This window comes from Filobasidium floriforme (assembly GCF_021052385.1).
Source record: "Filobasidium floriforme strain CBS 6241 chromosome Unknown HD553scaffold_4, whole genome shotgun sequence".
NCBI classification, from domain to species: Eukaryota; Fungi; Basidiomycota; class Tremellomycetes; order Filobasidiales; family Filobasidiaceae; genus Filobasidium; species Filobasidium floriforme.
Window position 1 is genome coordinate 29,934 of NW_025763625.1, and position 27,973 is coordinate 57,906.

At 53.4% G+C, this 27,973-nt stretch overlaps 10 protein-coding genes across 10 annotated transcripts; 4 read left to right on the plus strand and 6 right to left on the minus strand.

Moving 5' to 3' along the window:
- Positions 1–408: 408 nt before the first annotated feature.
- On the minus strand, positions 409–3,733 carry HD553DRAFT_305957 (uncharacterized protein). The gene is made up of 15 exons (XM_046179210.1): positions 3,579–3,733; positions 3,380–3,484; positions 3,257–3,294; positions 3,138–3,173; positions 3,028–3,042; positions 2,859–2,948; positions 2,494–2,782; positions 2,259–2,385; positions 2,041–2,155; positions 1,886–1,947; positions 1,774–1,814; positions 1,598–1,692; positions 1,113–1,488; positions 862–975; positions 409–752 (listed from the first exon to the last, which is right to left on the minus strand). Exons 1-15 carry the CDS (start codon positions 3,589–3,591, stop codon positions 649–651), a joined length of 1,620 nt encoding a protein of 539 aa, XP_046038666.1. The 5' UTR covers positions 3,592–3,733; the 3' UTR covers positions 409–648.
- Positions 3,734–5,641: 1,908 nt separating this feature from the next.
- Positions 5,642–6,512, minus strand: HD553DRAFT_366121 (uncharacterized protein; the record flags this gene model as incomplete). The annotated part of the gene is made up of 3 exons (XM_046184096.1): positions 5,642–6,128; positions 6,191–6,271; positions 6,331–6,512. 3 exons carry the CDS (start codon positions 6,510–6,512, stop codon positions 5,642–5,644), a joined length of 750 nt encoding a protein of 249 aa, XP_046038667.1.
- A 1,323-nt stretch (positions 6,513–7,835) lies between these two features.
- Positions 7,836–10,095, plus strand: HD553DRAFT_305961 (uncharacterized protein). Its single transcript, XM_046179211.1, has 7 exons — positions 7,836–8,094; positions 8,150–8,408; positions 8,495–8,844; positions 8,943–9,227; positions 9,302–9,393; positions 9,468–9,873; positions 9,936–10,095. Exons 1-7 carry the CDS (start codon positions 7,940–7,942, stop codon positions 10,003–10,005), a joined length of 1,617 nt encoding a protein of 538 aa, XP_046038668.1. The 5' UTR covers positions 7,836–7,939; the 3' UTR covers positions 10,006–10,095.
- A 148-nt stretch (positions 10,096–10,243) lies between these two features.
- On the plus strand, positions 10,244–12,348 carry HD553DRAFT_170802 (uncharacterized protein). The gene is made up of 6 exons (XM_046176894.1): positions 10,244–10,554; positions 10,627–10,899; positions 10,992–11,276; positions 11,343–11,798; positions 11,860–11,985; positions 12,063–12,348. The coding sequence occupies exons 1-6, from the start codon at positions 10,289–10,291 to the stop codon at positions 12,292–12,294; spliced, it is 1,638 nt and encodes a 545-aa protein (XP_046038669.1). The 5' UTR covers positions 10,244–10,288; the 3' UTR covers positions 12,295–12,348.
- Positions 12,349–12,495: 147 nt separating this feature from the next.
- HD553DRAFT_292670 (pectin lyase fold/virulence factor) lies at positions 12,496–14,143 on the minus strand (the record flags this gene model as incomplete). Its single annotated transcript, XM_046178412.1, has 6 exons — positions 12,496–12,812; positions 12,878–13,038; positions 13,102–13,301; positions 13,367–13,603; positions 13,671–13,752; positions 13,950–14,143. 6 exons carry the CDS (start codon positions 14,141–14,143, stop codon positions 12,496–12,498), a joined length of 1,191 nt encoding a protein of 396 aa, XP_046038670.1.
- Positions 14,144–14,249: 106 nt separating this feature from the next.
- HD553DRAFT_330732 (uncharacterized protein) lies at positions 14,250–15,252 on the minus strand (the record flags this gene model as incomplete). Its single annotated transcript, XM_046181985.1, has 3 exons — positions 14,250–14,437; positions 14,476–14,970; positions 15,052–15,252. 3 exons carry the CDS (start codon positions 15,250–15,252, stop codon positions 14,375–14,377), a joined length of 759 nt encoding a protein of 252 aa, XP_046038671.1. The 3' UTR covers positions 14,250–14,374.
- A 164-nt stretch (positions 15,253–15,416) lies between these two features.
- On the minus strand, positions 15,417–17,613 carry HD553DRAFT_305969 (glycosyl transferase family 90-domain-containing protein). Its single transcript, XM_046179212.1, has 9 exons — positions 17,185–17,613; positions 16,998–17,104; positions 16,795–16,873; positions 16,691–16,706; positions 16,444–16,590; positions 16,294–16,364; positions 16,092–16,221; positions 15,754–16,021; positions 15,417–15,687 (listed from the first exon to the last, which is right to left on the minus strand). Exons 1-9 carry the CDS (start codon positions 17,557–17,559, stop codon positions 15,558–15,560), a joined length of 1,323 nt encoding a protein of 440 aa, XP_046038672.1. The 5' UTR covers positions 17,560–17,613; the 3' UTR covers positions 15,417–15,557.
- A 200-nt stretch (positions 17,614–17,813) lies between these two features.
- On the minus strand, positions 17,814–21,293 carry HD553DRAFT_305971 (uncharacterized protein). The gene is made up of 7 exons (XM_046179213.1): positions 20,264–21,293; positions 19,712–19,924; positions 19,077–19,591; positions 18,775–18,991; positions 18,423–18,692; positions 18,151–18,322; positions 17,814–18,042 (listed from the first exon to the last, which is right to left on the minus strand). Exons 1-7 carry the CDS (start codon positions 21,047–21,049, stop codon positions 17,930–17,932), a joined length of 2,286 nt encoding a protein of 761 aa, XP_046038673.1. The 5' UTR covers positions 21,050–21,293; the 3' UTR covers positions 17,814–17,929.
- Positions 21,294–21,701: 408 nt separating this feature from the next.
- Positions 21,702–24,389, plus strand: HD553DRAFT_305972 (uncharacterized protein). The gene is made up of 8 exons (XM_046179214.1): positions 21,702–21,981; positions 22,090–22,241; positions 22,516–22,625; positions 22,770–22,981; positions 23,060–23,814; positions 23,892–23,975; positions 24,048–24,093; positions 24,168–24,389. The coding sequence occupies exons 1-8, from the start codon at positions 21,937–21,939 to the stop codon at positions 24,279–24,281; spliced, it is 1,518 nt and encodes a 505-aa protein (XP_046038674.1). The 5' UTR covers positions 21,702–21,936; the 3' UTR covers positions 24,282–24,389.
- Positions 24,390–25,346: 957 nt separating this feature from the next.
- Positions 25,347–27,928, plus strand: HD553DRAFT_348146 (maltose permease MAL61). The gene is made up of 6 exons (XM_046183351.1): positions 25,347–25,897; positions 25,979–26,070; positions 26,156–26,421; positions 26,501–26,762; positions 26,834–27,518; positions 27,595–27,928. The coding sequence occupies exons 1-6, from the start codon at positions 25,681–25,683 to the stop codon at positions 27,750–27,752; spliced, it is 1,680 nt and encodes a 559-aa protein (XP_046038675.1). The 5' UTR covers positions 25,347–25,680; the 3' UTR covers positions 27,753–27,928.
- Positions 27,929–27,973: the final 45 nt, after the last annotated feature.

A 27,973-nucleotide genomic window follows, 5' to 3' on the forward strand; every position in this document is an offset into this window, starting at 1 on the left:
CACCACCCACCCCCACCCCTACCCCTGAACCGGGTACTGTTCTCACTCCCCCATTCGGTCCCACCAAAACCGAGTTCGAGTTCGAGTTCGAGTTCGAGTTGTTGGAACCAGACAACAAGCTCGTCGGCGTAGGAGCGATCCCATAAACGGGAAGATCGATATCATCGTGTAGGTCCCCTAGGTGATGATGCGTCATCCGGCCTCCTGCACCGTTCCGGCGTGAAGAAGGTGTTCGTGGCGGCATACTAGTAGTCGTCGGGTGTGATCGAATTCGGTCTATTCGATGGGTATAGAATGTAAAATTGATGAGGTTAGAGTTTATCTTTGACTGGGGACTCCAACCAAGGAGTCCTTGGAGAGATTCGATCGAGTACACTACACCAGAGTGAGAATGGTGTTGTACAAAGTATCGGATGATGACTGGCTCTGGCTGGCGAGCGAGGGGGTCATCGTTTGGTCATCGACGATCGGGAACAACGCCTCAGCCAAGTGTGGGGGCGACGCGCATACAAGGACGTGGCAAACGTGCATCCAGGTTCACCTCTTCATCGATAGTTGCCATGTCATAATGACTACTATCTAGTACTAGCTACTAGCTACTATGCGTATTTCTTTCTGGGTATCAAGTCCTGAACGGAGGCGCGTGTCTCATACCACCTTGGATCGGTACAACAAGATGTACGCCGTCGAGTCCTCCCCACCCCCATCGAGGGACATGATCTTGCTCACGGGGACGACCGAGACCTTGTCGTCTGCCATTCCCAAATCGAGATCGAACATCGAGGTCACGTTGTACAGTCGCATACTTTGTCAGCACCTGGATTCTTGCAAAGTGAGCACCATCGAAGGCCTAGGGCTCACCGTCAAACTTCCACCAATCCTCCTCCCCCGGAACCCCATTCTCCTCGGTAGGCTGACGCGTCCATCCGATATAATGCCCAGAATCGGCCGAGTTGCCTTTATGCGTGACGATCGCTACGAGAGAAATGAATCCAAACGTGCCGCATATCGAAAGTGAAGTTGGTCAGCCTGATTTTTCGCTTCAAAAACATCGACATGTGGCTTTGGCAAGACGCTCTACTGTAGAGTAAAGTAAAGTATAGAAGACTCACCGCACAACTCGTACAACCCCGTCTGGTTCGCACCCTTGTCCACAGCACCCTCCTGGGCCTTGATGAGATCCTTGACCATCTCCCTCTCCCTCTCCCGCATCTTCTCCTCGGGAACCTCCTCGTCGCCGCCTTCCACCTGCATGTCCGTAGTCGTAGCCGTAACAGCATCCCCCTCTGAGCTCTCGGCGCTCTCTGTGTTAGTGCTAGGGGCAGCAGCTCCAGACTCGGCGGGACCTGCACTTCCACCGGGCGCAAGACCCCGGCTGATATTGTTCTTGCGCTTCTTGCGCTGCTTGGCACGGTCGATCCGGGCCTTGTCAATGTTCTTCAAAGCGAGGTTGACAGGTCGGACTCGTTCGCGGAGTTCGTCCGTGAGCTACCATGGGTGCGAAGAGACAGGTAAGAACGTATCGGTGAGGGAAAAGCCTCGGTGGTTAGCTTTTTTCTTCTGAGAGGAGCTCGGTGACACGCCTCTTCGGACTGACCAGCTCGGAAACGTCGAGTTCCATGGAAAACTTGACTTTACGCATGATCTTGGCCTTTTTCTGGACGTCGGCTCGCCAGTAGAATCGGACCATGTCTGTCGGGTCGATCGAACGTCTTTCGTCAGTAAAAAAACGAAACCCCTAGCTGTTTTTTTGGCGACGCGAGGTGCACTCACGGACGGTCAGGTTGGCGGGCAGTCGAGCGATACGAGACGTCCTGATTCGAGTAGGGTGGGATCCGGTCAGAGACGCGACGACAGAGATCGATCTAGAGGAGTGGAAACTCACTGGGTGTAAACCGCGGTCCTTCCGAGAGAGGGCGAAGTCTTTTCGATCTTCTGATCAAAGCTCTACGGCGAAAGAACGAAGTCCAAAATAAAGATATTTGAGGTTTAGCGACAAGACTGCCCGGAGATGACGGATCGCTTGCACCTCGCACTCACATCCTTGATCCCCGTCAACATGTAATTGGTATTGATATTGATGTTACAGTCGAGCTTGAGGACCTTGTCCGTCTTGACGTTCTTGGGCTCTTCCGGCGCTTCGTCGCAAGTCAGCCTGTGAAGCATAGTATTAGGTAGAGTAAGGTAAGCAACCATCGCGTCCATATTGTCGCCCAAGTGAAACAAGAGACGAAGAAAATATCGACAATATCACTCACGTCTGCTGTAAATCGGCCGAGAGATAATCGTCCACAAACGAACCCCGGCTGGATTCGCCCCCAGCGTCGGGGGAACGTAACGAATTGTGCAAGGCGCTGACGGTCTGGGTCCACATCTCGTCGGCGTCTATCCTCCGCAAACCGTAAAAGTTTCCCCATCGAGCCAGTAAACAAAGTCAGCGACAAACGAAAAGGAGTATGAGAGTAATAAAACGACATGATGATCGGAGCGCACCTTGTTGAGCATAACCACCATGCTGACTCTGTTCCGCAAACTGCGGCGCGATCGTCCTCAACGTCTGCAAAAACATGTACGGCGGGATCGCCTCTGTCGTCTGATCCATCCCGTTGAACAACGACCTCAACTGGGTGGTCAGCCTTGCATCCCCTCCCGAGCTGGTAGTAGAGTTGGGCATGTGGGACGTTAGGGCGGTCTTCAGTTCCGGGATCGAGCGGAGGGCTTGGAGGGAGGCGTTCATATAACAGGTGTTCCCGAGGTTGGTCAGACCGGGAGGTTGTTTGAGCTGATGGGAAATGGTGTCCAGGACTATCAGTCTTTCGAATCGCTAGATGTAAAGAGAAAGGTGGAAGAAGACTGACGACACTGGCCAGATCGGAATCGTCCATATCCTCGACAAACTTGATCGTCTGAGCCGGCGCTTGAGGTAAAGGACCGGCCGTACCGATGACCTGTAGTGTAACCGTACGAGTTCGTCTTCATCAGCCCTGGTCAATGATGACGTACAACAGTTTGGATTAATTTGCTTACTGTGATCGCTTGGCCCTGTAGTTTACGAAAAGGTTGAGTTCGATAGGAACATTGCCCGCGTTTAGTCCTGGGGAGCGTTTTTCAGGTTCGACACTCGGACCTCGCCTTACCTCCTTGATGGCCAACTTGCTCAAATCCGCATCATCCTAACAAAAACACCCCCCAAGTTTCCCCATCAGTCAACCGGGCCGTTCTTTCCGATACTCGAGGTGGACGACTTGTGACTAACCTTGAGGATCCCGCCCTTGACCATGACCTTCATCCGGTCTACCTCCCATAATCGCATCTCACTTCTCAGCTCGCTACCCAGGCTGCAAGACAGCAGTTCCCTGTGGAATTTGAAAGGACTTACCGGTAGGCACGCCCGTGACCTGGTAGATGCTCTCTTTGAACGCCTTGGCATCTCCCACAGGGTTGAACTCGACCTTGTGTTGCTTGCCTGCATGCTTGATCTCGACTGTGATTTATTTGACGAGCGAAGGCGGATGGAGGAAAGTCAGAATGGATTAGACGGGGACAAGAGCCATTTGGAGGTATGTCTTCGATCATACCTGTGAACGCCATGTTTGTTCTTTTTCGCTACTTCGGCTTGTTGACGTATTCTTTTGTGGTGATTGATCACTGTCTTGACCGTGCTAGGTCTATGATCTACGACCTTTGTGATGATCCCGAGTCCAGCAGCTTGTAGTCGAGTGTCATCAGGACAGTTGTGACTTTTAATCGAGATCCCGACAACACGATGACGATAGCGTGAAGGAGTGACACAAGGTGAACGAAGAGTCCAAGCTCAAGGGGCGTCGCAAGATAGAAACAGCTTGAACCATCCTCTACCTCTATGATATCTATGATATCTATGATCTATGGTGCGGCTGAACATGATGCGCAAGGGTCCATAGATCTGCGACAAAGATCGCATCTATCTCGCATGGATCATCGACATCACGATGACAAGCCAGGAATCGCTCGCGGAGGGATATATCTCCAAGAAAAGGAACTACGAGATAAAATGTACAAGCCGCATCTATCGAGTTCAGAAACAGATCCGATCTGGGGCCTCTTCAAGCTCTACGTAAGTTCCTCGTCTTTGCCGTGAAATTCGCGTACAAGCTCTCTGCTTCATCGTTCCACTGTATCGCCTCATAGTCGCTCGCTTTCCCATCGACAAGACTAAAACGGAAGGCGATCGGAAGAACATTACCTCGCCTCTCACCCAAGTACCTATAAGCGGGAGGATTCTCGTATGCCGAAGGATTCCTCTTCAGCGCTTCGAGATGAGGACAATCGTGTCGAACCTGACTGTGTTCATCACAATTCCCGTCCAGCCCGTTCCAGAAGAAACGGAACTGGAGGTACTTATCACTCTCTCCTATTCTTTGGGTGGTCAGGTCCAACTGCAGAGCGTCCTCCGGAACTTTCGGTGCGGTGCTAGTAAATGGATCCGAGAGGGCTGTACTGGGACCAATGTCCGCATTTGACTGATCATCCCCGGTTCTCTTGGTGCGTTCCGTCATCTCGTTCACCCAAGCTGAAATGAAATCTGAACCTTGAGATTGGGTGTTGGTCGATCTGGACAGCCCTTGATCAGAAGGATCATTGATGCGCCTCGAGAGAGAATCTTTACGCATTGCCCAGGGTGTAAGCTAAGAACATTCGAAATCTGGTAGATGAGCGGCCTCTTGTTATACTCAATGTTATCGAGCTTGAATGTGATCGTCCAACTAACGTGCTAGCGCTATATACTTTTCACTCGAGCGGGAATCCCGCCTAGATACAACATGCACGGAAGCACCTCGAGCGCGCTTACGTTTCGACGCCTGGATTAGGGTATTGCAACAAAGGAATGCTCAGCCGAGAAGCTACCGTGTAGGGTTCTCTTCATAGCTTGAGCAGATGACGAGGTAAGGGCTTATGGCCAGAGGGGGTCATCGAATTGCAACCGTATAGAGGAGCGCTATACGGACTTGTTAGAACTTCGCTGAAAATCATTTCCGCCAAAGTGATTCTATCCCCGTCAACAAACTGACTCGACGCAGAAATATCCTCAATCAGAGCGAGCTTTATGCGTTCGATCGCTCCTGGTAAGGAGAATTATACGCAGTACTATGGGTGGGTACCTTGCTCAACAAGAGAGAAGTCTTGTACAAATCTATCTTGCGAAGTCACATGTGAGTCGTTTGTCAGGAAGAACCCCATCACACGGAAAAGTATCGCAATGGTCGGCCTGCACATTCTCGGCTATGACGCATCCAACTGACATGCGATTTCTGAATGAGCCCGTTCTTAATATCAACTAAGCGTCTTTGTGACCTCCTGCAGACGAATCTGATGACGCGAGTATCGCAATCTACCGTAGACAGAGGTCTTTGACCTGTAACGCATACTGAAGACTTGCTAATGGGCTCTTGTCGCGATGTTCGCTGTCGAATCCAAATTCCAGTCCAAGAAGAAACCTGGTGGAAACACGGATCATAAACATAGATTGACATAGACAAAGTACAAGTTGAGCGGGAAAAACGAGTGGCCGGGACTTGATAACAACGTGAGTGTAGAGTATCACTTCTTCACATCCCGACAGGATGTAACCATACTTGTACTGATACGATGCACAATACGCTCAGTCCCATGTAGGGGGCAACTGATATGGTTTCCAGCGTTCCTCCCAGAATTCTTGTAACCTCCAATCCTCGACTGCGTAGAGAGGTCCTCCTATAACCATTCCCTTCCTGTTATCGTCGTAAAGGACATTGCCATCCGGTGCGTCGGTGTCGAACATTTTCACTTGACGCGCACCATAAGTGCCACGTTCAAGAACTTGGCACACTTTCTCGAAGTTCTCCTTTTCCCACGTTGTTCCGACATCATTGTGGGGTTCGTACTCGAAAAAGAGAGGTATGTGCATCTCTCCTGTTTTCCGATTTTTTCTGATCCCGAACCTCTGAGCGATCGTCTCCACGTGCACACACAGAAGCCTGGACTCGTCGGGAGGGAGGTCCTTACACGACAGACACCGCGGTTGATATCCCCTCTTATCAGTTCCTGGTTGTTGTGGCACCAGGATGATATATCTGCACTGGTAATGCACTCCGCGTTTGAACAAGGGCCTTTGATCACAGAGGCAGGAGTAGTCAGACAGCGATGATGATCGACAGACTGGTCGACTTACAGCGCGGTACCTTCACGGACCTTCTTCTCGCGCGCAAGCCGAATCGCCTCCTGTTCTTTCGATTCCTCCACGGGATTGTTGCTGCTGGTAACGATATGAGAGATTGTCTGATGACCTTAGATTCGGCTCATTTCACTTACGAGGCGGTAGTTGTGGCCGGGCCAGAGGTTGTACTAGCTCCGGCGGCGGAGAATCGAGAACCATCAGAAGCCAAGGTATCACCGGGAACGGTGCCGCCACCAGTGCTAGTGGGAGGAATGGAGTCGGTAGGTGCGTTCGAAGGGTGATCGCCCATGACGATACTCCAGTGACTTCCGGACATTTCGCAGTTGCAACAAAGACTTTTCGCGTCGAAGCTAGATTGGGAGTTGATCAGTACTGATCTGGGCTCAATCCTGATATTTCCATTTTCCCGCCGGTCACACGAGGAACATCTTCTTGTCTTATATACCTGTCTGGCTACCAAAGTTTAAACTGTACATTCATCAAATCAAAGGAGTCCGATGGCATCGCCAAGCCATGACGAGTTCTTTCGCCATTTACACAGCCTGCGGAATTGAGCGCGACAGCAGCGAGTTCGCGGTTCTATGTCCAATTTAAAATACATCTAATACTGAGTTTCTAATCGCTGACGATTTCCCCCAAACGAGATAACGAACTGTATGACTGCCCTGTAGAGCCTATACGAAGGAGCCCTGGCCGTCCTGTATCATAACGTCATTTACCCCTCATTTGTAGCCATATCGTGGCGAAAAATGACACGCGTCATGCCGAGCCGCAGTCAAAGGAAGTTGACCAGAATCTTCGGCAAATACGACCCTTGCTTATGAGCTATGCCGAACTGATCTCAAAGGATGTCATCGAAGAAGCTCGGCATCGCCGCAACAACAATCAGCTTCTTTGGTCCTAGTCGAAAAGACGATATTTCAGCCAGGCGAGGTCGAATCTTGCGCAAGGGCCTTGAGATTCAGCGACACGAGGGCCTGCAGGAAAAACGATGCTGATACAAACGGGCGATCTTTGTTGACATAGGGGCGTCTTTCTAGACATCGTCACGCAGATTGGTTGAGGGTTCCACGATTGCGAGATGACCAGCCTTGTATGTTGTCGCAGTGCATCATGAAAACGAGATTGATGCGACTGATGTCTTCAACCTTGATTCCGACATAAGAGAGGGGGCGCCTCTTCGAAGAGGATTATTGGACATGGAGCGGTGGTCGACGTATCGGTCGAAGAATTTGAGCATTCCAGGTAATACACGCACCACATTTCAGTGAACTGCTGTCCACAAGCACGAGCATCTCACCGTTTCGATGATGCAACACCCGTCAACCTTCTAATCATCCCTTCGCGCACATCACAAAAAAGAGAGCATGTTTCAAGACTCAACAAGAGACCGACAGGCGAGAAGCCTCTGGTGAATACACTGCCGTAGAACGAGACTCGACAAAGTTATAAACGAGGATATCCTCTTCGGAATGGGTTGTATTTAGGGTTTCAGGCGCGCGCTAGTCCTCGGCCGCCCAGACAGGCACGACTGTCGGTTCTCGGATGATTTCTTGCTTGCCGAGGCCGAGTCGAGCGGTCATCGTCGTTCGTATGTCGTCATGGGCGTTGTCAGGACAGCGTCTTATATCTAGTTGCACTCGACTGGGTACAGAGTTGTGCGACTTGCACAAATTGCTATCCAGACCTGGGCAGTTATACTCCTCATTGACCAGATACATCTTGCATCGAGATTGGCCCGCCATGGAAACGCTCGCAGGTCTGGCACCCGCCAACCTGTTCAACCACATCATCGTAGTCTTTAGCAAGCCCATCATCAAACCTGATGGCTCTCTCAATCTCGTCAAAGCGGCTCTCTTTTCCTGTACACTCAGTGCGGGTGTCTCCATCTACAGCAAGTAAGCTGCAGTTCTGGTCGCTTTAGATGAAATTCGGCTGACGAGGAACATGTAGATACCGTCAACTCGCCTATATGAACACCCCGGCTTATCGGCCCCCAATCGAAACGAAGACCAAGGAATCGAAAGAACCCTCCGATTCGACAACCAGGGTCGAGCAGATCAAACACAAATTCCGATATGAGATCTTACTACAGGGCATCCAGTTGTCGACTAGCTATGGAATGTTACTCGGAGGACTGGACAAGCTGTGGAGTTTCGCTAGCAATACCGCTGGAAGACTCGTTCGGTCGCCTGACAGCTTCGGAGGTCGTGTGAGTCGGCATTTCCTGCTCTGTGCCGTCAACTATCAAACGATACTGAATGAAAGGATCATATTCTTGCCCCGTTACGCATGTAGCTCATCTCCAACGCCGTTTTCACCTTCGCCATCCTCCACCTCAACTTCCTGATAAGTGCGGCCGTACATCGGCTCTACTCCCGCCTGACCTCGGAAGTCGACGATTCTTACAAGAAAGATCGGGACGTCCTGATCACCACGTTCGCCAACGTCTGGTACATGAAGAACAAGGAGAAGAGGGAAAGGGTACTCAAATGGCCTGAATGGAAGAAGAACGCCGGGACCTTCGGTCTCTTTGGTTTGGTGGTGGGTTTACCCTGTGTAGCGTTGACTGGGCTGTACGAATGGCTAGGCCCCGGAAGGGTCGAACCTATGGCCATGAGCGTAGGATTGATCGGGATTAGTATCGTGTAAGCCCAATCGCACGACATCCTGCGGATCTCAAGATCCCACGCAGGTTGCGAGCACAGCTGAACACCGTCAAAACCACCTCTCTCCGCACACACAGGACCTTGATCAACGGCCCTATCTTGTGGAAACGGATCAAGGACAAAGACGCCTATGCGAGAAAGTCTACGAAAGATCCTAGAAAAGGAGCAGTCTGGCCGACACTTGCTGAATGGGCTGAGAAGAAGGGACTATCGTTCGACGTGACGGAATTTGAAACCAAAGTCCGGGCGATGGTCGCTATGAGTGATGAGCATGCGGGCTCGGTAGAATTGGTCGTCCGGCCTGATAATTGGGAAAAGGAGGACGAAGAAACCTCGGAATCGTGGAAAGCCCTAGAATCTCAGTGGGTTTGACGAGAGCAAGTTCAACACCTTCCAGTGAAAGGTTGCTGACGGGACGATGACGTGGATATTACAGCTCGGTTGCCTATCTTCCCGAGACATTGTTGATATGCTTGAAAGAACACCAGCTAGAGTCGAGAGATTTGACTTACAACCTGGCTCTAGTCTGTAAGTCGTCGCCTGAACCGCAGATCTTACCACACAAGATAACAGCAACCGACTGATTGACTTCATATCATCAGCCCGAGCGGTAGTCACTAGAGGCTATATGAAGCACTTCTACCTCGGCCAAGGTGTCGGTCTCCTAAGCGTTTCATTTTTCGCCATCCTCCACCATTTCTACGCCAAGAACCCTTCGCTCTTGTTAGACGTTTTCCCCTCCCTCCCAGCCACTTCGACCATGCACATCCCTCTGGCAGTCTCGCTCACCATGACCAACTACCTGACCGAGTGGACAAACGTCTTGTTGGGGCTGGAGAGACATCATGAACGCATGAGCATCTTGCGGGACGATCGACGAGTTCAAAAGCTCTTGCCCGACGATAATTCCGACGGCTGGACCCAGGTCATACGAGAAGAAGCCCGGGTGTTCTCAGAGCAGCTGAATGGGAAGCCGGTGGACATGGACCTGGGAACCCTCGATGGGATGTGAGTCGCCGGTTCGAGTGCACCTTCATTCGCGAGCTGATTGCCATTCCGATCGCTTTTAGCTATACGCTCGTCAGCGGGAGGTTGCCATCCGAGACCGAGAGAATCGCCGCTCTTCAGAAACAGCTATGATTAACCGTACCAGGTCGTGTGTTGTATTTGTTCGACTCCATACCACTGCTCTCGTACTTTGCCCAGTTCTATCAACTCGATACGTCCAGCTTTTTGGAGACCCCATCGACATATTACCCCCGAGGCAAGGGACTACGTCCGCGATTCAATCGCCGGAAGAAGTACCTCGGCTGCAGATCCCTCACCTAACATCGCAGGTGACCTGACAAGACCGCAATAAAAAGATCAACCTCTGCAAGACGATCCGTTTCATCGTGCGATCCCACCGTATTGTCTACTCTAGATGGCTAGAAACACCAAGCTCACGGCCATCCTCGCGTTTGGCGCTTCACTCCTCGCGCTCAGCCTCTGGGTCGTCAGGCACGATATATCAGACGACCCACTCGGGACGGGCAACAGCTTCAGCTATCTACGTGAACAGCTGGACCTCCGATCATGCAGTGGTTGGGACTCTGGGCGAGGTGCGGAATACGACCCACCAGGGTGTAGCAGAGCGAAGCAGTACAGGCAGCTCGAAGCTCTGCTCGAAAAGGAGGAGGTCCTGCACCTGTGAGGCGCCATTTCTAGCACGCTGTTCTTGCTCGCTCTGATCGATGTCCCATTTTTGTGTTTCGTGAACAGACTCTCTGATCATGCATACCGTCACAACCTAGAATCAGTCGGGCGGCTCAAAGCGTGCCTCACCGGGAAATTACGCTGTCCCCCTCGACCACTCATCATCTCCGGATACTGGTACTTTACCGAAGCAGCAAACCCCGCGCGATCCAGTACGACCGGCGAGGTCATCTGGATGAAGAGCGTGCAAGACCAACTACACGCCAACGGATACATTACCCTGGGTGTGAATGCATATCAAGAGATGGTGGCGTTGAGCAAATGGCTGCCTGATCTGATGTAAGTGCGGAAAGTGTGATACCATGGCGTTTTCGAGGCAACGTTCCTGACAGTCAGCAAATATTTTCTTGCGCCACGCGACCTCTCTACAGCCATATGGTATGGACTCAAGACGTCCAAGTCGTTTCATGTCTCTCGGATCGACGATGCATAACACCTGAACACTACGTGGCGCCAATCCTCCATGCCAACGAGACCGTCTCCGAAGAGGAGGACATACCTGAGTCTGAGCTCGGGGCGATTCCCATATGGCGCCTGTTCGCTACGGACTATTGGGGCAGTCGACCGGGAAGACATGAGGCTTCTGGGTATTGGTGGGATATTAACGAGGACGAAGAATGGAGCCACAATCCACTCGGACAGGAGTGGACGGTTACGTGAGTTTTCAGTCCTACATCTGACATCCCGTCACGTCGGCAATCTAACCATATCCAACCTTTCAGGCCGTTCGACTACCCCGGTCACAGCTGGCTCCCAATGTCCATCGAGAAGAGCTGCATGCAAACACCTTACGTAGACCACGACAAGCGCAACGACACCGCGCTCGTCTACGCCAAAAAGATCGAATACTTCTATCACCCCCACGCGCCCGAGCTGGATACATGGTCATGGCTAGCGAACACGTCAGACAAGATCCGTCCCTTCGATATCATCAGCACGGCGCAAAACTGGCATAACCCAGGAGAAGAGGACTTCGAGCTGCCGCCCGGATTGGAGAGTCTCGGTTCGAAATCGCGGAGCGCTTACAATCGGTTGCTCAGCCAAGTGAGAGCTTTGATCGGGATCGGCAACCCTCTTATCAGTCCGAGCGTGTACTCGGCGTTATGTCAGGGGGTGCCAGTGGTGATCCCATATTTCCAGGAATACCCTGAGCCACCGGGATGGTATCTCTTCAATGGGTAAGCTTCCATGCCGACGACCCACAAGGTAGTCCAGGCTGATCTCGTTAAGTACGGACAGTCTTTATGGTCAACATGGTCCCGCTGCGGCGCTTGGGGAGCCGTACGTCTATTCGTACAAGTTCGACGATCGGGATGATCTGCTGGACAAGCTCAACCGAGCCATGAGCAATCCGATACAGCGATAGTGAGTTCGGAAAGACAAGCCCTCCCCTCAGAATGCATCGCTTGAATACGTTCTCTGACCCGATCGAGTACCTACAGTATCCCGCCAGATCTCAAGTGGGGCAACGCTGTAGCTCGAACGCGTCGATTCTTAACGAGAGATTGGCACGGCGAATTCAACAGACGAGTAAAATCGGCTGGCGGGATCCCGATTTTGGATCCAAAGATCACGATTCGATGCTACGAGTTAAACCGCTGCAAACAGGTCGATCCGGGGAACCCTTTCCACCAGCAATGGCAGGAGGCCCAAGCATCAAGGCTTCTTGAGTGATGTGAGAACTTGTCGTGTAGACTGATCTGGGCCGCGCCGATGATCGATTTCCCGGTTCTAAAGGTGGATGGATACTGTAAATATATGAAGGTTGTACACGTCGAGGTTCAGGGGTAGCATAGGCATCGTACATCGGTCGATTCGGCATCACCAATGTCCTCAAGATCTCTTATTGTATATACCAGATTGATCCTAATTGATTCAACTACTCGCGCTCGAGCCTTTGCCAAACACGACAGTCCCCAAATCCACCCAGGCAGGCATCCCCCCGAATACCGACTCGACCGTATACGCGCTCCCGTTTGCGACCTCGCCCACGCTCTGATTCCTCTGCTCGAGCTGGAATCCCGGGCCATACGATCCGACCTCTACGAACTCGGTCAATCCCGGTACGATCCGAGGTTCTTTGGCGGACCACTCGATGAACCCTTGGGGCAGGACGATATCGGACATGTACGTGTTCAGATAGACTGCCCTGGAGGCGTTGTTCCAGGGTCTTCCGAGCGCACAAGAACGCGCTACGATGCAGACGTAATATCAGCTTGATAATAAGCCACGAATCATGCTGCCTGCGATCACGTACTCAAATTCAGGTCTTCAGGCGCATCTTCAGCTCGGACGATCCTGCCATTCGCCTGGTACACGCCGTACGTGTTGACCTCGTCCGTGATGATACCGGTCGAGCCTTTCCATGCCGTCAGAGCTCCGCCGTTCCCTCGGTTTGCCATGGTGACATTCTCGAACCTACAGCGAAACAACATCAGCCTATCTGAAGATCTTCAGAACAGACGTCAAGGCTAGACTGACCATGCCGTCCCGAATCCATACAGGTAGTCGGTCTCGCCTCGGACCTCTCCTCCGTAGAACAACGCGCTCCCGTTTCTCCCGACGTACAGAGTATCTTGCCAGGAAAAGAAAGAACATCCGTAAAAGCTCGCATTGGTATATGAAACGCTGACGGCCCCCGACGGTCCTGTCTGTCCCATAAACTCGCGACCACCCACCGTCTAACACCAATCAACAAAACATCAGCTCAGACCCAACGGAATACTCTGCTTCAGTCTGCACTCACCGCCCGATTTGCGAAATCCAGATTATACACCCTGAAATCGATATTCCCGAACTCCGGTTGTAAAGGCGCTCCTGCAGGACCTGCTCCGATCAATGAAGCGTTCCGGTTCGGCGAGACGGTGAGGACCATGGCATCCGCATTGTCCTCGCCGACGGCCTGCGTGGTCTGGTTGATGAAAGAGGAATTCCAGACGTGGACTTGGTTGTTACGCCAGTCATATGGGTCCGATGTCACTCCCTGTATGTTGTTGCAGACCATTGTCAGAAGGGGAATCGATGCGCTTATGGGAGATTGTTCGACTGACCAGCAATGTCAGTGGTCCTTGGCGTGTCACGTTGATGACTTCGTGGTAGTTTCCGGGCCCGATGAGGATGACGTGAGACGAACTAGGTCGAGTCGATTAATGCTCAGCGAATCAGCGGCGCAGGGGGATCAACTTCGTACTCACTTATCCTGTGGTCTACGCCATGAGAGTGCCGTCAGCGCATTTGCTATACAGACTCCGGTTCGCCAACTTACAAGCTTTCGATAGCGACTTGAATCTTACAGCGGGACAATCGTGAGTGAAAGAAGAACAGCCGACTCCAACGCTCGACTCACCTGCCCGAACCCGGCCTGAGGATCGGTCTGCGATACGTAGAGCGTGCCGTTGGGGCACTGGTCGAGTTGTGAACCCTGAGCGCGAGGATATTGGCAAGCCGCCCAGGTAGAATTGGCCGTCGCGCTCGTCAAGGCCGCGCTGGCGAGCAGCGAGGATAATATCAATGACACATACATCGTGGACTTGGTGCCGGGAAGTGCATTCGCTGTTTCATTAGGTCGTTAGTGACTGAAGTTCTCAATGATCAATGATCAACGGTGCCCAACATGCAACATGACGGCCTATATATACAGGATTTGGATCTACGACGAAACGGCCCGGGGACTGTGCGCGCTAACGACAATGACCGGCCCGGAAGCCTTAGTCTTGGTTCGAGCGATTTATATCGAAGGAAGGCTCGCCTAAATCTAGTAATTGGAACGAATATCCTCCAACAATCCGATCTCCTTGGGAGTCCACCCGAACTGATCCTTGTCCATTGGCTGGTCGCTCCGGACTCAATCGAGACGAAGAAGGACAACCACTGGAAGTGGGCCTCGGCCTCTTCGGCAGGGACGGACCTGACTTCGACTCCGACCTTCTGACCAACGGCTCGAGCCATCTCCCTGAAGGGAACCGCCTGGTCGTCGAAACCGTGCAAGATCCTGCCGGCAGGCTTTTCGATGGCCAGACGGTAGAGAACTGCGGCGTCCTTGCGGTGGACGGCGGGCCATGCGTTGTTACCCTCATCGACGTACGCCGAGAAGCCCTTTTCCTTGGCCATCTCGGCGAGTCTGTAAACGAAGCCCTGATCTCCAGCTCCGTGAACCGAAGGAGCCAACCTCAAAATCATGGCCTTGACGCCGGCATCGGCGAGAGCAAGCGTAGCCTTCTCGGTCGCCAGCCTGGGAAAGTACGGTCCCGCCTCGTCCGTCTCCTGAAGGAGAATCTTCTTGTCGTCGCCCCGAGCGAGCGATCCGCTAGTCACGACGAACGGCTTCGAGGTTCCCTTCAAGACCTCGCCCTAGGCCGCGATCACCACGGCGTCCTTGGCGGCAGATCCAGCGTAATCGGCAAAGTTGTGGATGAAACCGGCGTGGATGACGGCGTCGCATCGACTGGCGCCCTCCTTGAGTATTTCCATATCCTCCAAGGTTCCCATCAGAACCTCGGCTCCCTGATCCTTGAGCTTCTTGGCCGACTCCTCGAATCTAGCCAGGCCCAGGACGGTATGTCCGTTCTGAAGGAGTTCGGGGACGATGGCCGATCCGACCCATCCGGTAGCGCCAGTGACAAAGACGTGCATGTTGTAATCGAGCGAGATAGTCGAGTGTGTTCGAGGTTGCCCTGAGGGGCGTATGTGAGCGTAAAAGTCGGTTGCAAAGGCTGAGAGACTATCGATCACAAAGGCAAAACTCGATGAAACGACCGACCTGGCGCGTGTTTTATAAGCTCGACCCTCGGCTCTTTCGCGGGACATCTCGCCAAACCCACCGTCCGCGACTGTCACCGCGCTCACTAATCACGGAAGTATGCCACTGAAACACCAGCGAGATCTGACCAAGGCATACGGGCAATACATCGGATTGATAATACATGGGCCCTTCCTGATCAATGTTGCTCCCATTCGGTCCTCCCCGTCAACAACCACGATTCATAAGCTACACCTCTATCCCCGCGTTCCGGTTGAAAAGCCTGTACAGAAGCGTAAGCTCGGATGGCATATCTGAAATAACAGTTGCTGTGTAATGGGATCGTCTAAGTCAGCCAGTGAACATTCGATATCACGTCCTTGCCTTATGCTCACTTGGCAGCTGGCGTCAAGTATCGCTGTCGCAGGTACGACCACGAATTCGAGGCGATCCTCTCTGCCCGTTCGTCGTCGGCTATCAAAGCCTGCATGACCGCAGGCAAATTCTCCTCTAGCGGCGTAGGCACCTCGACCATGTTCTGCTGTGGGGACCGATCGTTTGTATTGAAGAGATGATGGAAGTGTTGAATATACCGCAGAGGGTGGGAGACGATCACCGACCGACACATCTGCAGGTACTTTAATCGACCCGAATATCCCCAGCCTGCCAAAAGAAGAAAGTAGCTGGAATCAGCTCTACGTATATTCAGATTGAGACCGAGGCCGGATCTGACCTTCGACCTGGGCGAGGAACCGATAATCGCAATGCTCTGCTGGGCTCAAGAACCCGGTCTCCTTGACCTTGCCCCAATCGATTTCACCGACGTCGGACCAAGGTTGATCACGACTTGCTCGCAAGAGTTGCTGCATAGCGAGCGAGTTCCCCCCGTCAATTTGGCGGGTCGCACGGCTGTAATTTGGATCTCGACTACTCACCTGTCGAACGTCTACCATCGGTACACCCCTCCAGAGCAACTTGGGTATCTTCGCACCCCAACTCGGGGGTTCTATCAAACAATTTATCAGCCTCGATCAACCACAATGTCCATCCACAATCTAAAGTCGCCTCCCCAGGCGGCTGCTTACGATTCCCAGTAACATTCACACTCCTCAACGAATCCTCGCCAGCCTTCCCTGCCAAGCCCCATTCCCTATCCAGAGCTGCCTGTCTGATTTCTGTATAGGCAGACGCATCGGATCCTAGCGGTTCGGGCCAAGAGTAGAACCCAAAGTCTGCCCAGGTCGATTTAGCAAAAATTACAGGTGAGAAGCGGTTGGGAAATGATTTAGTTTGTTGATAATATGAGATGGGTTGAGTTGGGAGGATACTTACCTGGCATCAACCAGAGCTACATATATATCGAGACGGCCGACGTTTATGAGATCAGCAAAACTGCTTGGCCACTTCTGATACCCGACTATCGCTACGCTGCTCACGCTCTCTTGCTCCGGCTTCCGACTCAACGCAAAGACAGGCTCGTCCCCATCCCCATTATCTCCGCTCTGTATGACGAACCTGCGAGTACGTGCATCCAGCTCCGATATATCAGCCAAACGTCTTTCCTTGTGAGACCTCGAAAGCCTCGAAACCTCGAAACCTCGGCCCCGGAGAAACGAAGAAACAGAAGAAAAACTCTTACTCGACATCAGGTAACGGCTCGGTCGAGCTGATCACCATATCGTGAATCGCCGCAAGACTGGCCTGAGCGCGGGTGTTGATACCGCCTCGCCATCTCCTTACGTAGAGCTATCGAGATCAGGTCGGGTCGAGCGAGGACGCAGAGTCATCAGCTATCGTCTATATATAAACAATGCGGCCACGCTCACCTTGTTCCTCCAGATCAACAACCTCGCAGACCCTTTCTCCTCCGCCGCATCCAGGTCTTTCAGCGTCACCCCTCCCCTACTTAACGTCCACTCGGCCGCCCGGTCCGCCTCTTGATAAAGCCGGGGGAACAAGACCTGACACTGACTCTGCGTCAAGTGCAAGTTGTCCGCGAACGAGTCCAGTTCCCCCAGAGGCGGCGGGTCTCGGTCTTGCCATCCCGCAGGGTACCTCGAACTCGACCTTGAGATGGACGTGGATGAAGGGACTCCTCTTAGAAAGGTGATGAGCGCGATCAAGGTGAAGAGCCCAGCCGCGGTGACGATGGCATGACGGCGAGTGAACCCGGCACTAAATGGGTTCTGTATGTCCGGCATCGGACAGGGTATGCAAGGTGGAACCTGGGTGATGTTACAAGTTCACAAGATGCGATAAACAACGATAAAGTGGTCATAGTTGCATGCATGCTTTCTGTCTGTCCTCCCTTGATTGTGATCTCGGCGACCAAGACGTTTTACTGCGAAAATCATGGGAACCGAGTTACGGCAGAGTTTCCCATCCACACCCTTCTCGACCTCGGAATCGACTTGTGAGATGAAAGATCACCCGAGAAGCTCAGGAGGACGGAAATGCGAAACTCTTCATCGTGAGTTCACGTCCACGCATGTCATGTAATCGTGTATCGTGAAACAACCCTCCTAGCTCCTAGCTCCTATGCAAAAGACCCCGATCGAACGAGTTCCTATCCTACTCCACCCGATCCCTACACTGACAGAGCTCCCCAGGCTGTTCCCCACAATCCGCCAGGTCCAACTGCGAACACCTAAACACGCTGGGCCAACTTCGTTCCAACCAATGACCTGTGCGACACGAAACGCAAGCCGAAACACACATCACGCCCTGACGTCAGCCACAAAAACATATCGAACCTAAAAAAACGCAATCGCATTCAGACTGCCTCCGCGTACCTAACGTCGGATCGCTCGGTTTCGCGTTCCACCACTGTTCCTTCCATATCCACGCTTTCGGGTCGGCAGAGTTCGGTTCGACGTCAAAGTACCCGAGGAGGTTCAAGTACGTCTGTAAAGGGACGTCTTGGATGCGTTTTCTGGACGCGAGGAATTGGCCGGCCCAGGTGACCTAGCGTTACGCCCGGAAGGAAAGCGGGGCCGCAGTGGGATTAGCGCTCATTACCAGTGGTGTACGTGGTCAACAGGATCAAGCTGGAGAACAGACTCACGCTGAACCCGGTCGACGGACAAAGATCCCCATTGAACATCGCATAGATCTGTGAGATCCTCGGGAAACTCATCCCATGACTATCCTTCTCAGACCCGTCGCCCGTACACGAAGCGTTCAAATAGGGGCCAAAGGAGATGAAACCCGTATCCGCGTAGACCTCCTTGAGACGAGGTTTAGCCACCCAATCCCAGGCCAGGTGTGGTTGGAGGAAAAAGGTCTGCCTGGCCAGAGGTGCGCGGGGGTTGGAGTATCGTCGTGCGATGTGTTGCTGCCAGCAAGTCGGGGTCCGAGGTCGAAACAAGTCAGTCGACGGCACGCAACTCGCTCAAAGTAGCCGGTGTCGTACTCACCAGATACGTCTCCCCCTCCCTTCCGACGTTTGCGAGCGCGACCACCTCGTCCGCCTTGGTCTCTTTTAACAACCTCTGCAGACCATGCCGATCGGACCCTTCCAGCTTCTTCGAGTACACCGTGACCCTCGAGCTGGACATCCGGGGCAATCCATCTTGCACGTATCGGATCGTATCGGCGAGCCCTTCGACCGGTTCGTCATAATGACTCAGGGCGCTGCAGGGACGAACGACCCGAGTTCCTCGTTTATTCAGCCAATGTCGACCTCACGCATTTTGGATTTGGAAGGCGGCCGACTTACAGCTCGAAATCCACGTCCGCCCTCCAATTCGGCCCGGTGACCACGCCCAACTCCCCACGGATCGTTCCCATCCCCAACCCAGGGTACCTCCACAGGCTGATCATGACGGCCACGAAAGCGACCATCCCGGCGACCGACCTTGCCCATCGAGAACGTTTCGCTGAAGAGGCACCGTCGTCATGCTGATCTTGATCGCGGTTCTGCTGCTCCCCCAACAATTGCTGTTGTTGTTGTGTTTGTTGAGAGTCCTGCCTGGCGACCACCCACCCTAACGCGAACATCCCTGCCAAGACCCACATCCCCCCTCTAGCCTCCTGCAAGACCCCCAACAACCCCGTACACACCGCCAGTTCCCTGTATACCGTCTTTTGCTTCGGACCGGGGCTGGAGACGAGCTTGGGCGGGTTGAGGGCAAAGACGAGGATGACGAAGAAGAGCACAAAGACGGCTGCCAAGGTCGGGGCGTTGAGAGGGTGGATGAGGATGGTCCCGAAGGTTGTTAGGGCGATGGCCGTCTACGTCATACCGATCGAGGATCCGAGGTACCGATTCGTCGGTGTTCCGAAAAGAAATCGCAATCAGCCTACCCTTCTCACCGATCATCTTCCCCTTGGACAACTCGATCAGAGACTCACCCCAACGCCCAGATTACCCCTCGCCGCCCCTAAACCCGCCCACCGTCTCCCCGCATCCAACACCACAACCCCTAACGCTCCAATGACAGTCGTCCACTCGGACCCATTTGCGCCGCCGTACAAGGTGTACGAAGTGTAGGTGGTAATCAATGAGACGAGGAGGAGTGTGGGGTTGAGGTTGAGGTTGTTAGGGCGGGGGGTGCCGATCAGGGACTATTGGGCCGATCGGGGGCGTGATCGTGATCGTGATCGTGATCGTGGCGGTTATGTTGATGAGTTTTGGTGTCAGTCAAGGGTCGATCGTCATTCGGTCGCGATAGCCATAGCGATTTAAACGGCAGTAGTGATGGTGTGACGGAAATGCGAAAAAAAACTTTCATAATCAGCCCCCTGCCCCTGCCCGCTCGTATATCATGACGACCACCCCTCATCGTGCTCCGTCGCGGCTCATCGTGCTCGTCCCCTCTCCACAAACAAGACGACGACCGCCATACAACCACCAAACGACCGCCAAACGACGGCCAAACAACAAAGGTCCCCCAAACGACTCACCAACAAACCCAACCCCAACCCTGTATTCCCCCGACTCCCACTCCCACTCCCATTCCCACTGACTGCCAAACTCAACCCTAATGCGAGGGCAGCTTCAAGGGCTCCGGAGAGGATCTCTGCTTTTCGTCCTCTGAAGCGAGTGGTTGTGGTCGTCGTCGTTGTTTTTGGTGAAGAAGGGGAAGAAGGGGAAGAAGGTGATGATGTTGAAGTCGATGATGTAGATGCGGATGCCGAGGTAACATCGAGATTGACATCGACTTTGAAATTCCCACTCTGTTTCTCCTCATCGTCCCCTCCCCCCGAGGAGGAATTCAATCTACCCCCTTTGGACTTCGTATTCGTATTCGCTTCTTCCCCTTCCTCCGTAGCATACCCATAACCCCCACCCAACCCAGCTAACCCCAATCGTCTCCTCCCAACATCCCCGACAACCCTCCCTACCACGATCCCCACCGGTACATACCCCCTCAATCCATCCGTCCTCGTATGGGGTGACGACAGGTAGATAACCAGGAACAAGGAGAGTGCCGAGGGAAGTGTTCTTGTTACCAGGGAGGAGAGGAGGGAGTGCAGGGATTTCAGGGGGAGGTCTTTGAAGGGGATAGCGATATCGTAATCGATACCTCCCTTTAGAGGTAATTTAGATGTCAAGCTTGATCTCGAATAGAAGGAGTTCTTGGTGCTGGAAGTGGAAGTGGAAGAGAGCTTGTCCAGGCTCGCTGTGAACCTCGTCGGCGCTGGTGGTGTAGTTGTAGATGTAAGTCTTGGCGGATCCGGGGTGGACATCGTACAGTATCGTATCGTGTATGGCTATGGTCGACGCTAGACGCCAAACGTCAGGCGAATTAGGCGATCAACGACTGATAAGATGTCGACTGAATAATAATGTCGAATGCTGTATCGAGCTCTCGAGTGAGACGTTCCTGAGTTTCTAGAGGAGCTGAGCAGGATGAACGACGGTACGACGAACGATGTACGTGGATATATGGATATGGTCCTACGATCCTACGATGGTATTTCATTAGGTCGGTCCGGTTTCGTTCTCGCAGCAGATGATTTCGTCCATATCGCGTTGAAGTCGATGGATATTTTGATCCAACTGCCTCCCCCCTTGGCGCATGCGCCCATCGGCCAATTCCTCGTCTTCCATTCGCTCTGCTTCCACCCTCGCGCCCAGCAGGCGACAAAGCCATCGTCATGGGAACATGAATCAGGTTCGGAGAAAAAAGCTGTGTGTCCCGCTGTGCCGCCGGTACCATGCGGTGTGAGAAAGGCACGACCGACAACGGGAGCGTAGCGTGGCGCGAAGCGTCGTGGCGGGCGAGAAGGAGAGAAAGAGCGAGAACGCCGAGCGGAGGGATGGCGCCGAACGACCGAGGGTTACAGCTACAGCGACGACCGAGGGTGTGATTTTGCGATTTAGGGTTTCTCCCGCTTCGTCTATTTTGCTTCTGGGAAGGAGGAATTGGTCGATCTACACCGCGGATACACACACTTTCACCCCCGATCTAGAGATCAAAATCAAACCCAGCAACGACCCATTCGACTCAACGGTTCAGGTTCAAGTTCGCATCGATTGAGTTGTTGTCTTGTCGTCGGATCGCCTATCCAGAGCCAGCCTCATTCACCTGATATACCTGGACGATAACAATCAACAATTAACAAGAACGAAGATGCCCGACCGTCACGTCCAAGTCCTCGTCATCGGTACCGGTCCAGTAAGTCGAGCCTCTGATCACCATCCCCCATCCTCATTCTTATAACCCGCTTGTGATACTTGTGCTCAATCGACATCTCCCTCAAACCAACTCTTTTCATTTTTTCAGACCGGCCTAGGCGCAGCGACCCGTCTAGAACAACTCCAACTCCCGCAATCTTACCTGGTAGTAGGACAGGAAGACGTAGCGGGCGGGTTGGCCGGGACGGATGAGACGAGCGAAGGGTTCTTGTTCGATTATGGGGGGCATGTGATCTTTAGGTCAGTCTCGAGTTTCTTCTTTCCTTTTTTATAGTCAAGGGGGAGGGGGGTTTAGGCTGATTTTTACATTCTTTCGGTTCTTGCGTTCTCGGTTCTACATACTACTATACTACTGTTGATCCTCGATCAACGACGTTCAATTTCCTCGTTCCTCGTTCCTCGTCGATATCTCAATCTTTGCCATTAAACTCCACCTCGACATATCTCCCCACGTCAAATATTCAACCCACAACATAACCACGACCACGACCACGACCACAATTCGGAATCTCAGCCACTACGCCTACTTTGACGATACCATCAACAAGGCCCTCCCGAAAGAAGACGATTGGTACGAGCATCAACGGGTGTCTTATATTCGGAGTGGGAGCGCTTGGGTTCCTTGTGAGTCGTCGTGTCTTTTTGCTTGAATGGACTTGGGATAGGGGTTGGGGTTGATGTGGATACGACCATGTGCTGATCGGATCCTCTCATCGACTGATGCTTAACAAATCGATCCGGAATGACGATATATTAATCCCCCGACAGACCCCTACCAAAACAACATCTCCCAACTCCCTCAATCCGAACAACTCGTCGCCCTGGACGGACTCTTGGAAGCCGCCGAACTGAGAGCGGCCACCCCGACGGTGAAACCGGTGACGTTTGAACAGTGGATCGACCGGAACTTGGGGAAAGGGATAGGGGAGATGTTTATGCATCCGTATAATTTCAAGGTTTGGGGGGTTAGGACTAGTGAGGTGAGTCGCGAGTCGGAGGACAAAGTCGAGGTGAGGCGGGGTGAGCTGATGAGTTCTGTACGGGGCGACGTGCGACAGATGCAATGTAAATGGCTGGGCGAACGAGTGGCCGCCCCGAACCTCAAGGTGGTCATCAAGAACGCCATCACCCGGACCCCCGCTGGGAACTGGGGTCCTAACGCGACTTTCCGATTCCCCGCTCGAGGTGGTACCGGTGGGATCTGGAAAGCCGTGGCCGAGATGATCCCCCGAGAAAAGATCCAGGTCGGCCGGGTGGTCTCGGTGGACCCGGTCCACAAGCTCGCCAAGATGGGCAACGGGGAGACGATCGCGTACGACAAGTTGGTCTCGACGATGAACGTCGATCATTTCGTCGATATCGTCCAGGTCTCTTCGGAGGCGGACAAGGAAAAGCTCAAGCTGGTCAAGCAGGCCACGCAAGAGTTGGTTTATAGCAACACCATCGTCATCGGACTAGGCATGCGGGGGCAACGTCCCGAACGGATAGGCGACAAGTGTTGGCTCTACTTCCCTGAAGACAACACCCCGTTTTACCGAGCGACGATCTTTTCCAACTATTCCCCTCACAACTGCCCTGCCGAGGAAAAGAGCCTCCCGACCCTCCGTCTGGCCAACGGGTCCGCCCCGGCCTCCACCGAACCCTCTTCGGGTCCTTATTGGAGCTTGATGCTCGAAGTCTGTCAATCGGCACAGAGGCCACAAAATATGGACACCATCTTGGAAGAGACCATCCTCGGTGCTCTGGCTACGGACCTTTTGAGACCGGAGGATGAGATCGTGTCGACCTATGTCAGGCGGTTCGAGCATGGATAGTGAGTCCGAGTCCGGTTTCAATCTCGAGGCGCTATAAAGCCGGGTCGGGCTGATCAAAGGCCTTTTTATCTGGTAGCCCCACGCCGTCGCTCGGACGAGACGCCGCACTTGGTCGGATCTTGCCGGTCTTGAAGGATGATTTCGATATTTGGTCTCGAGGGTGAGCGATCGGGTCGGATTTCGTCTCGCCTGTGGCTCAATTCTGATCGTCGACTTTCCTTGGTGTTTGCAGCCGATTCGGGAGCTGGAAATACGAAGCCGGGAACCAGGACCACTCTGTAAGTTCCCGCCTCTTTCTTGCCATACAAAGGGGGAACACACGCTCACCCGCACTCGATTTTCGACCCGGCAGTTCATGCTCGGCGTAGAAGCCGTCGACAGCGCCGTCTTTGGGACGCCCGAGATGACGCTCAACGAGACGGATTGGGTCAACGGGAGGAGGAACGTCGAGCGGCGCTTGCAATAAGTGAGAGGGAAGGGGCTTGTTTCGAGAGCTTTCGGTACTGCGTACCACATTCATATACTCCATGCATGCATACACGATACCATATACATGATACCACTTTCCGTCCATCGCCTCTGTGGCAAATACGGGGTCCTTGGAACGCTATAGCATGTCACTGCAATCCCACCAAACACCTTAATCGTCACCGCCAGCTACAAGTGTTCGGTGATGATCTTGTTGCCGCATCACTGCCTCCGACAACGCTAGCAAGACATATCTCACCCGAGTCCTCTGAAAGACTTGAAAGCCGCTGTAAAACGCAAACCTGGCTTGGGAGTCAATACATGTGTCGCTCGGACTCTCGCGAGAATGCAGTGGTCATCGACTCTCCGTCCAAAGTTACGGGAACCACACGGCCATGTCTTAACAGATGGAGATTCTGGACGACCTTGAATGGGCGCTCGACTTCTGTCCGCCCGCATTGGTTCGACGCTTTACCAGATCGGTGATTATTGGCGCCGCCGACATGTCTGGGATCAGGGTTCGTGTCCTGTCGAATCTCTTCGCACGGCGCAGTCTCGATCCTCGCTCCCATGTTCATGTGCAGTGTCCGTCTCGAGACCGTACCTACGGATGATCCAGTGCGGTTATGCTCGGGCAACGCTATCTTCTGTTGAAGGACCTGGAACATCGGGCAGTTTCTGGGCGGTTCGTGACTTGAGCGTGGGGCATCCAGCTCGAGGTCGGGGCGCCAAACTCTCAAGATAACGCCCTCCTCGCAAGGTTCTTTCGCCTTGTCTTCGGTGACGAGTGCAATCTGCCGCTGCCGCGAGGTTATTCCCATCAACTACTGATCAAAACGAGGATCCAATTCCTCGGGCCAGGGCTTTCCGAAGCAAAAATCAGCCGAGATGATGGTCAGAACAGGTCGTCTCGTGTGGGGTCTCCGTCATTCGGGCGGTTTTTATCCCCCCGACGCCCTTGGACACATACCATCTCATGGCCTGATGGCCATAGATGCGGTCCGGTTACCAGAGATTGCTTCCCTAGTGCCCGCTGGGTCATTGTTGAGTATGTGTGTGATGTAGCCGGTCGTCAGCTGATGTCGTTCGAATATCGTTCAACTTCGGTCGTGCCAACCAGGTCGTCAGCATCTCAGACTTGCCTCCGTGATTCCTCTTTGCTTTTTTTCAATTGGACGGAGCGGAAGCGCACTCAGCGGACAGCGCATTCGGCCCGCCTCGCCGAAAAGAGAGGGAAAACAATCCTGTATATATCATCATCGTCATCGCAGACGTTTACCCCTATGCATCCCTCGACCTCGTCTCGGACATCACAACTCAGACCATAATTAGTACCTGAACACCTCATCTACCTCGGACACATCAGTGATCACCACCTCAATCAGGATTCTGCCGCGATGGAATCTCCCACTCTCGAGCAAAGCAACAGCAAGAAACAGTACGATGAGCCTAGCAACTCGTTCGCCCAGGATGCCAAACTCGCCACCGACAAGGAACAGTCGATGACGCTGATGCAGGGTATCCGCCTATACCCTAAAGCTATCGGATGGAGTATCGTCATCTCGACATGTATCGCAATGGAGGGTTACGATCTGTGTCTGTTGGGCAACTTTTGTGAGTCGCGCGAGTCGCGGCGTGATCAACGAGTCGAGTTGAACGCTGATCCTCGATTGATTTCGACGCACGACCTTTTAGACGGATTCCCTCAATTCAACGAAAAGTTTGGTGAGCTGGGTCCGGATGGGACGTACCAAGTCCCAGCACGATGGCAAGCCGGTCTGAGTAACGTGAGTCTCGAGGTCATTCCTCTCCAAGCCTTCGTCCCGAGAGGCTAACCCGAATAACCCCTATTTCCTCCGACGCTCCACGCAGGCCGCCAACTGTGGCGAGATCATCGGTCTCTTCATCAACGGTCTCGTCGCCGAACGATTCGGATACAAGAACACCATGCTCGCCTGTCTCATCTCGATGATCGGCTTGATCTTCATCCCGGTGTTCGCCACGAGCGGGTCTTTGATCCAGCTCTTGTTCTACTACTTGATCGCTGGTATTCCTTGGGGTATCTGGCAGACTTTGACGATCACCTATGCTTCCGAGGTCTGCCCTATCGCTTTGCGAGGTTACCTGACCACCTACGTGTGAGTGCTCGCTTAACCCACTCATATGAGACGAATACTCCCAGCTGACGCCTGATCAATCACACTCGCGCGTCCGCAGCAACTTCTGCTGGGGTATCGGTCAAGTCATCGGAGTCGGGGTCATCAAATCGCAACTCAACAACAAGACCGAGTGGGCCTACCGTCTCCCCTGGGCTTTGCAGTGGATGTGGCTCCCCTTCCTGATCACCGGTGTGGCGTTGGCTCCCGAGTCTCCCTGGTTGTTGGTCCGAAAGGGTCGAATGGAGGACGCTAGGAAAAACTTGCTCCGCTTGACCAGTCTGAACCGTGAGACCGGGTTCGATGCCGATGAGACCTTGGCCGTGAGTCCCTGGCGCACATCGAGCGCCCTCTTTTACCGCTTCGTGCTGATCTTCACGACGCGATCCTGCAGATGATGGCCCACACCACCGCCATGGAGGCTCAGATGACCACCGGCTCGTCCTACAAGCAATGTTTCACCGGTATCAACCGTCGTCGAACCGAAATCGTCTGCATGGTCTGGGCGATCCAAAACCTAGCCGGAAACTCGTTTACCGGGTACAGCAACTATTTCCTTCAACAAGGAGGACTGCCCGCCTCCTCCGCCCTCTCGTTCGTCCTCGGTCAATACGGAATCAACTGTGTCGGCGTCTTTGGAGCCTGGGCCTTGATGTCTTGGGGATTCGGTCGAAGATCGCTCTACCTCTACGGTCAATGCGGACTCTGCGTCATGCTCTGTATCATGGGCTGCATGTACTTTGTCCGTGACAAGCACCCCGAGGCCGCCGCGTTGGCTACGGGGGGGATGATGCTCGGCTGGGCGACCGTCTACCAACTCACCGTCGGTACGATCTGCTACTCGATCGTCGGTGAGATCCCCTCCCGACAACTCCTCGTCAAGACGATCGCCCTCGGCCGAAACGCGTACAACGTCGTCGGGATCGTCTGCAGCGTCTTGACTCCTTACATGGTCAACCCGACCGCTTGGAACTGGCAACAACTCACCGCGTTCTTCTGGGCTGGGATCTGTTTCTGTTGCATTGTCTACACGTTCTTCCGGATCCCGGAGACCAAGGGACGATCGTTTGCCGAGTTGGGTGAGTCACACGGCTGTCATCTCACTCTCACTGCCCATGGACAATCGAGCTGACTATCATTCCACCTCATGCACAGACCTCTTGTTCGAACACCGCGTCTCTGCCAGGCGATTCGCTTCGACCGACCTCGACGTCTTTGACACCACCGAAGCCAAGGCCGCCGCTCGTGCCGTCGAGATGGGTGAAGACAAGGACCTCCCGGTTCACGTCGAAAAGACGGCGAGGGTGTGCTGAGTCTCGTCTTTCCGTGAAATCCGGCGCCAGCATTGTCGGAACGTGCGCTGGTCATTGTGCAAATTTAGGAAATGTATTATAGTAGTGCCTTCAGGTTCAGGCTACTTCGACTTTTGTCAAATCATCTATACGTACATCTAGGTTGTGCTCCTATTCAATAATCTCGATCATCTACACTTTGAAACAGTGCCATGGTTCCGATCGTTGCAGTCTCACGCAGA

What these genes read in the sequence shown, in the direction of transcription:
- HD553DRAFT_305957 (XM_046179210.1), bottom strand. An exon ending in GGTCACGGGCGTGCCTACCG is followed by an intron (nt 3,295 to 3,379) that starts GTAAGTCCTTTC and finishes TATGGGAGGTAG; the next exon opens with ACCGGATGAAGGTCATGGTC. An exon ending in GGATTGGTGGAAGTTTGACG is followed by an intron (nt 753 to 861) that starts GTGAGCCCTAGG and finishes TGGGAATGGCAG; the next exon opens with ACGACAAGGTCTCGGTCGTC.
- HD553DRAFT_305961 (XM_046179211.1), top strand. Translation starts at nt 7,940, where the DNA reads ATGGAAACGCTCGCAGGTCTGGCACCCGCCAACCTGTTCAACCACATC. An exon ending in CTGACAGCTTCGGAGGTCGT is followed by an intron (nt 8,409 to 8,494) that starts GTGAGTCGGCAT and finishes TTACGCATGTAG; the next exon opens with CTCATCTCCAACGCCGTTTT. An exon ending in TTGATCGGGATTAGTATCGT is followed by an intron (nt 8,845 to 8,942) that starts GTAAGCCCAATC and finishes CCGCACACACAG; the next exon opens with GACCTTGATCAACGGCCCTA.
- HD553DRAFT_170802 (XM_046176894.1), top strand. Translation starts at nt 10,289, where the DNA reads ATGGCTAGAAACACCAAGCTCACGGCCATCCTCGCGTTTGGCGCTTCA. An exon ending in AAGGAGGAGGTCCTGCACCT is followed by an intron (nt 10,555 to 10,626) that starts GTGAGGCGCCAT and finishes TTTCGTGAACAG; the next exon opens with ACTCTCTGATCATGCATACC. An exon ending in GGATGGTATCTCTTCAATGG is followed by an intron (nt 11,799 to 11,859) that starts GTAAGCTTCCAT and finishes AAGTACGGACAG; the next exon opens with TCTTTATGGTCAACATGGTC.
- HD553DRAFT_305969 (XM_046179212.1), bottom strand. Translation starts at nt 17,559, where the DNA reads ATGCCGGACATACAGAACCCATTTAGTGCCGGGTTCACTCGCCGTCAT. An exon ending in TGTGAATGTTACTGGGAATC is followed by an intron (nt 16,365 to 16,443) that starts GTAAGCAGCCGC and finishes ATTGTTTGATAG; the next exon opens with AACCCCCGAGTTGGGGTGCG. An exon ending in TACTTGACGCCAGCTGCCAA is followed by an intron (nt 15,688 to 15,753) that starts GTGAGCATAAGG and finishes CCCATTACACAG; the next exon opens with CAACTGTTATTTCAGATATG.
- HD553DRAFT_305971 (XM_046179213.1), bottom strand. Translation starts at nt 21,049, where the DNA reads ATGTCCACCCCGGATCCGCCAAGACTTACATCTACAACTACACCACCA. An exon ending in GCGGACGTGGATTTCGAGCT is followed by an intron (nt 18,992 to 19,076) that starts GTAAGTCGGCCG and finishes TCGTCCCTGCAG; the next exon opens with CGCCCTGAGTCATTATGACG. An exon ending in GGGAGGGGGAGACGTATCTG is followed by an intron (nt 18,693 to 18,774) that starts GTGAGTACGACA and finishes ACTTGCTGGCAG; the next exon opens with CAACACATCGCACGACGATA.
- HD553DRAFT_305972 (XM_046179214.1), top strand. Translation starts at nt 21,937, where the DNA reads ATGCCCGACCGTCACGTCCAAGTCCTCGTCATCGGTACCGGTCCA. An exon ending in TCGTCATCGGTACCGGTCCA is followed by an intron (nt 21,982 to 22,089) that starts GTAAGTCGAGCC and finishes TCATTTTTTCAG; the next exon opens with ACCGGCCTAGGCGCAGCGAC. An exon ending in CCGGGAACCAGGACCACTCT is followed by an intron (nt 24,094 to 24,167) that starts GTAAGTTCCCGC and finishes TCGACCCGGCAG; the next exon opens with TTCATGCTCGGCGTAGAAGC.
- HD553DRAFT_348146 (XM_046183351.1), top strand. Translation starts at nt 25,681, where the DNA reads ATGGAATCTCCCACTCTCGAGCAAAGCAACAGCAAGAAACAGTACGAT. An exon ending in GGCAAGCCGGTCTGAGTAAC is followed by an intron (nt 26,071 to 26,155) that starts GTGAGTCTCGAG and finishes CGCTCCACGCAG; the next exon opens with GCCGCCAACTGTGGCGAGAT. An exon ending in ATGCCGATGAGACCTTGGCC is followed by an intron (nt 26,763 to 26,833) that starts GTGAGTCCCTGG and finishes GCGATCCTGCAG; the next exon opens with ATGATGGCCCACACCACCGC.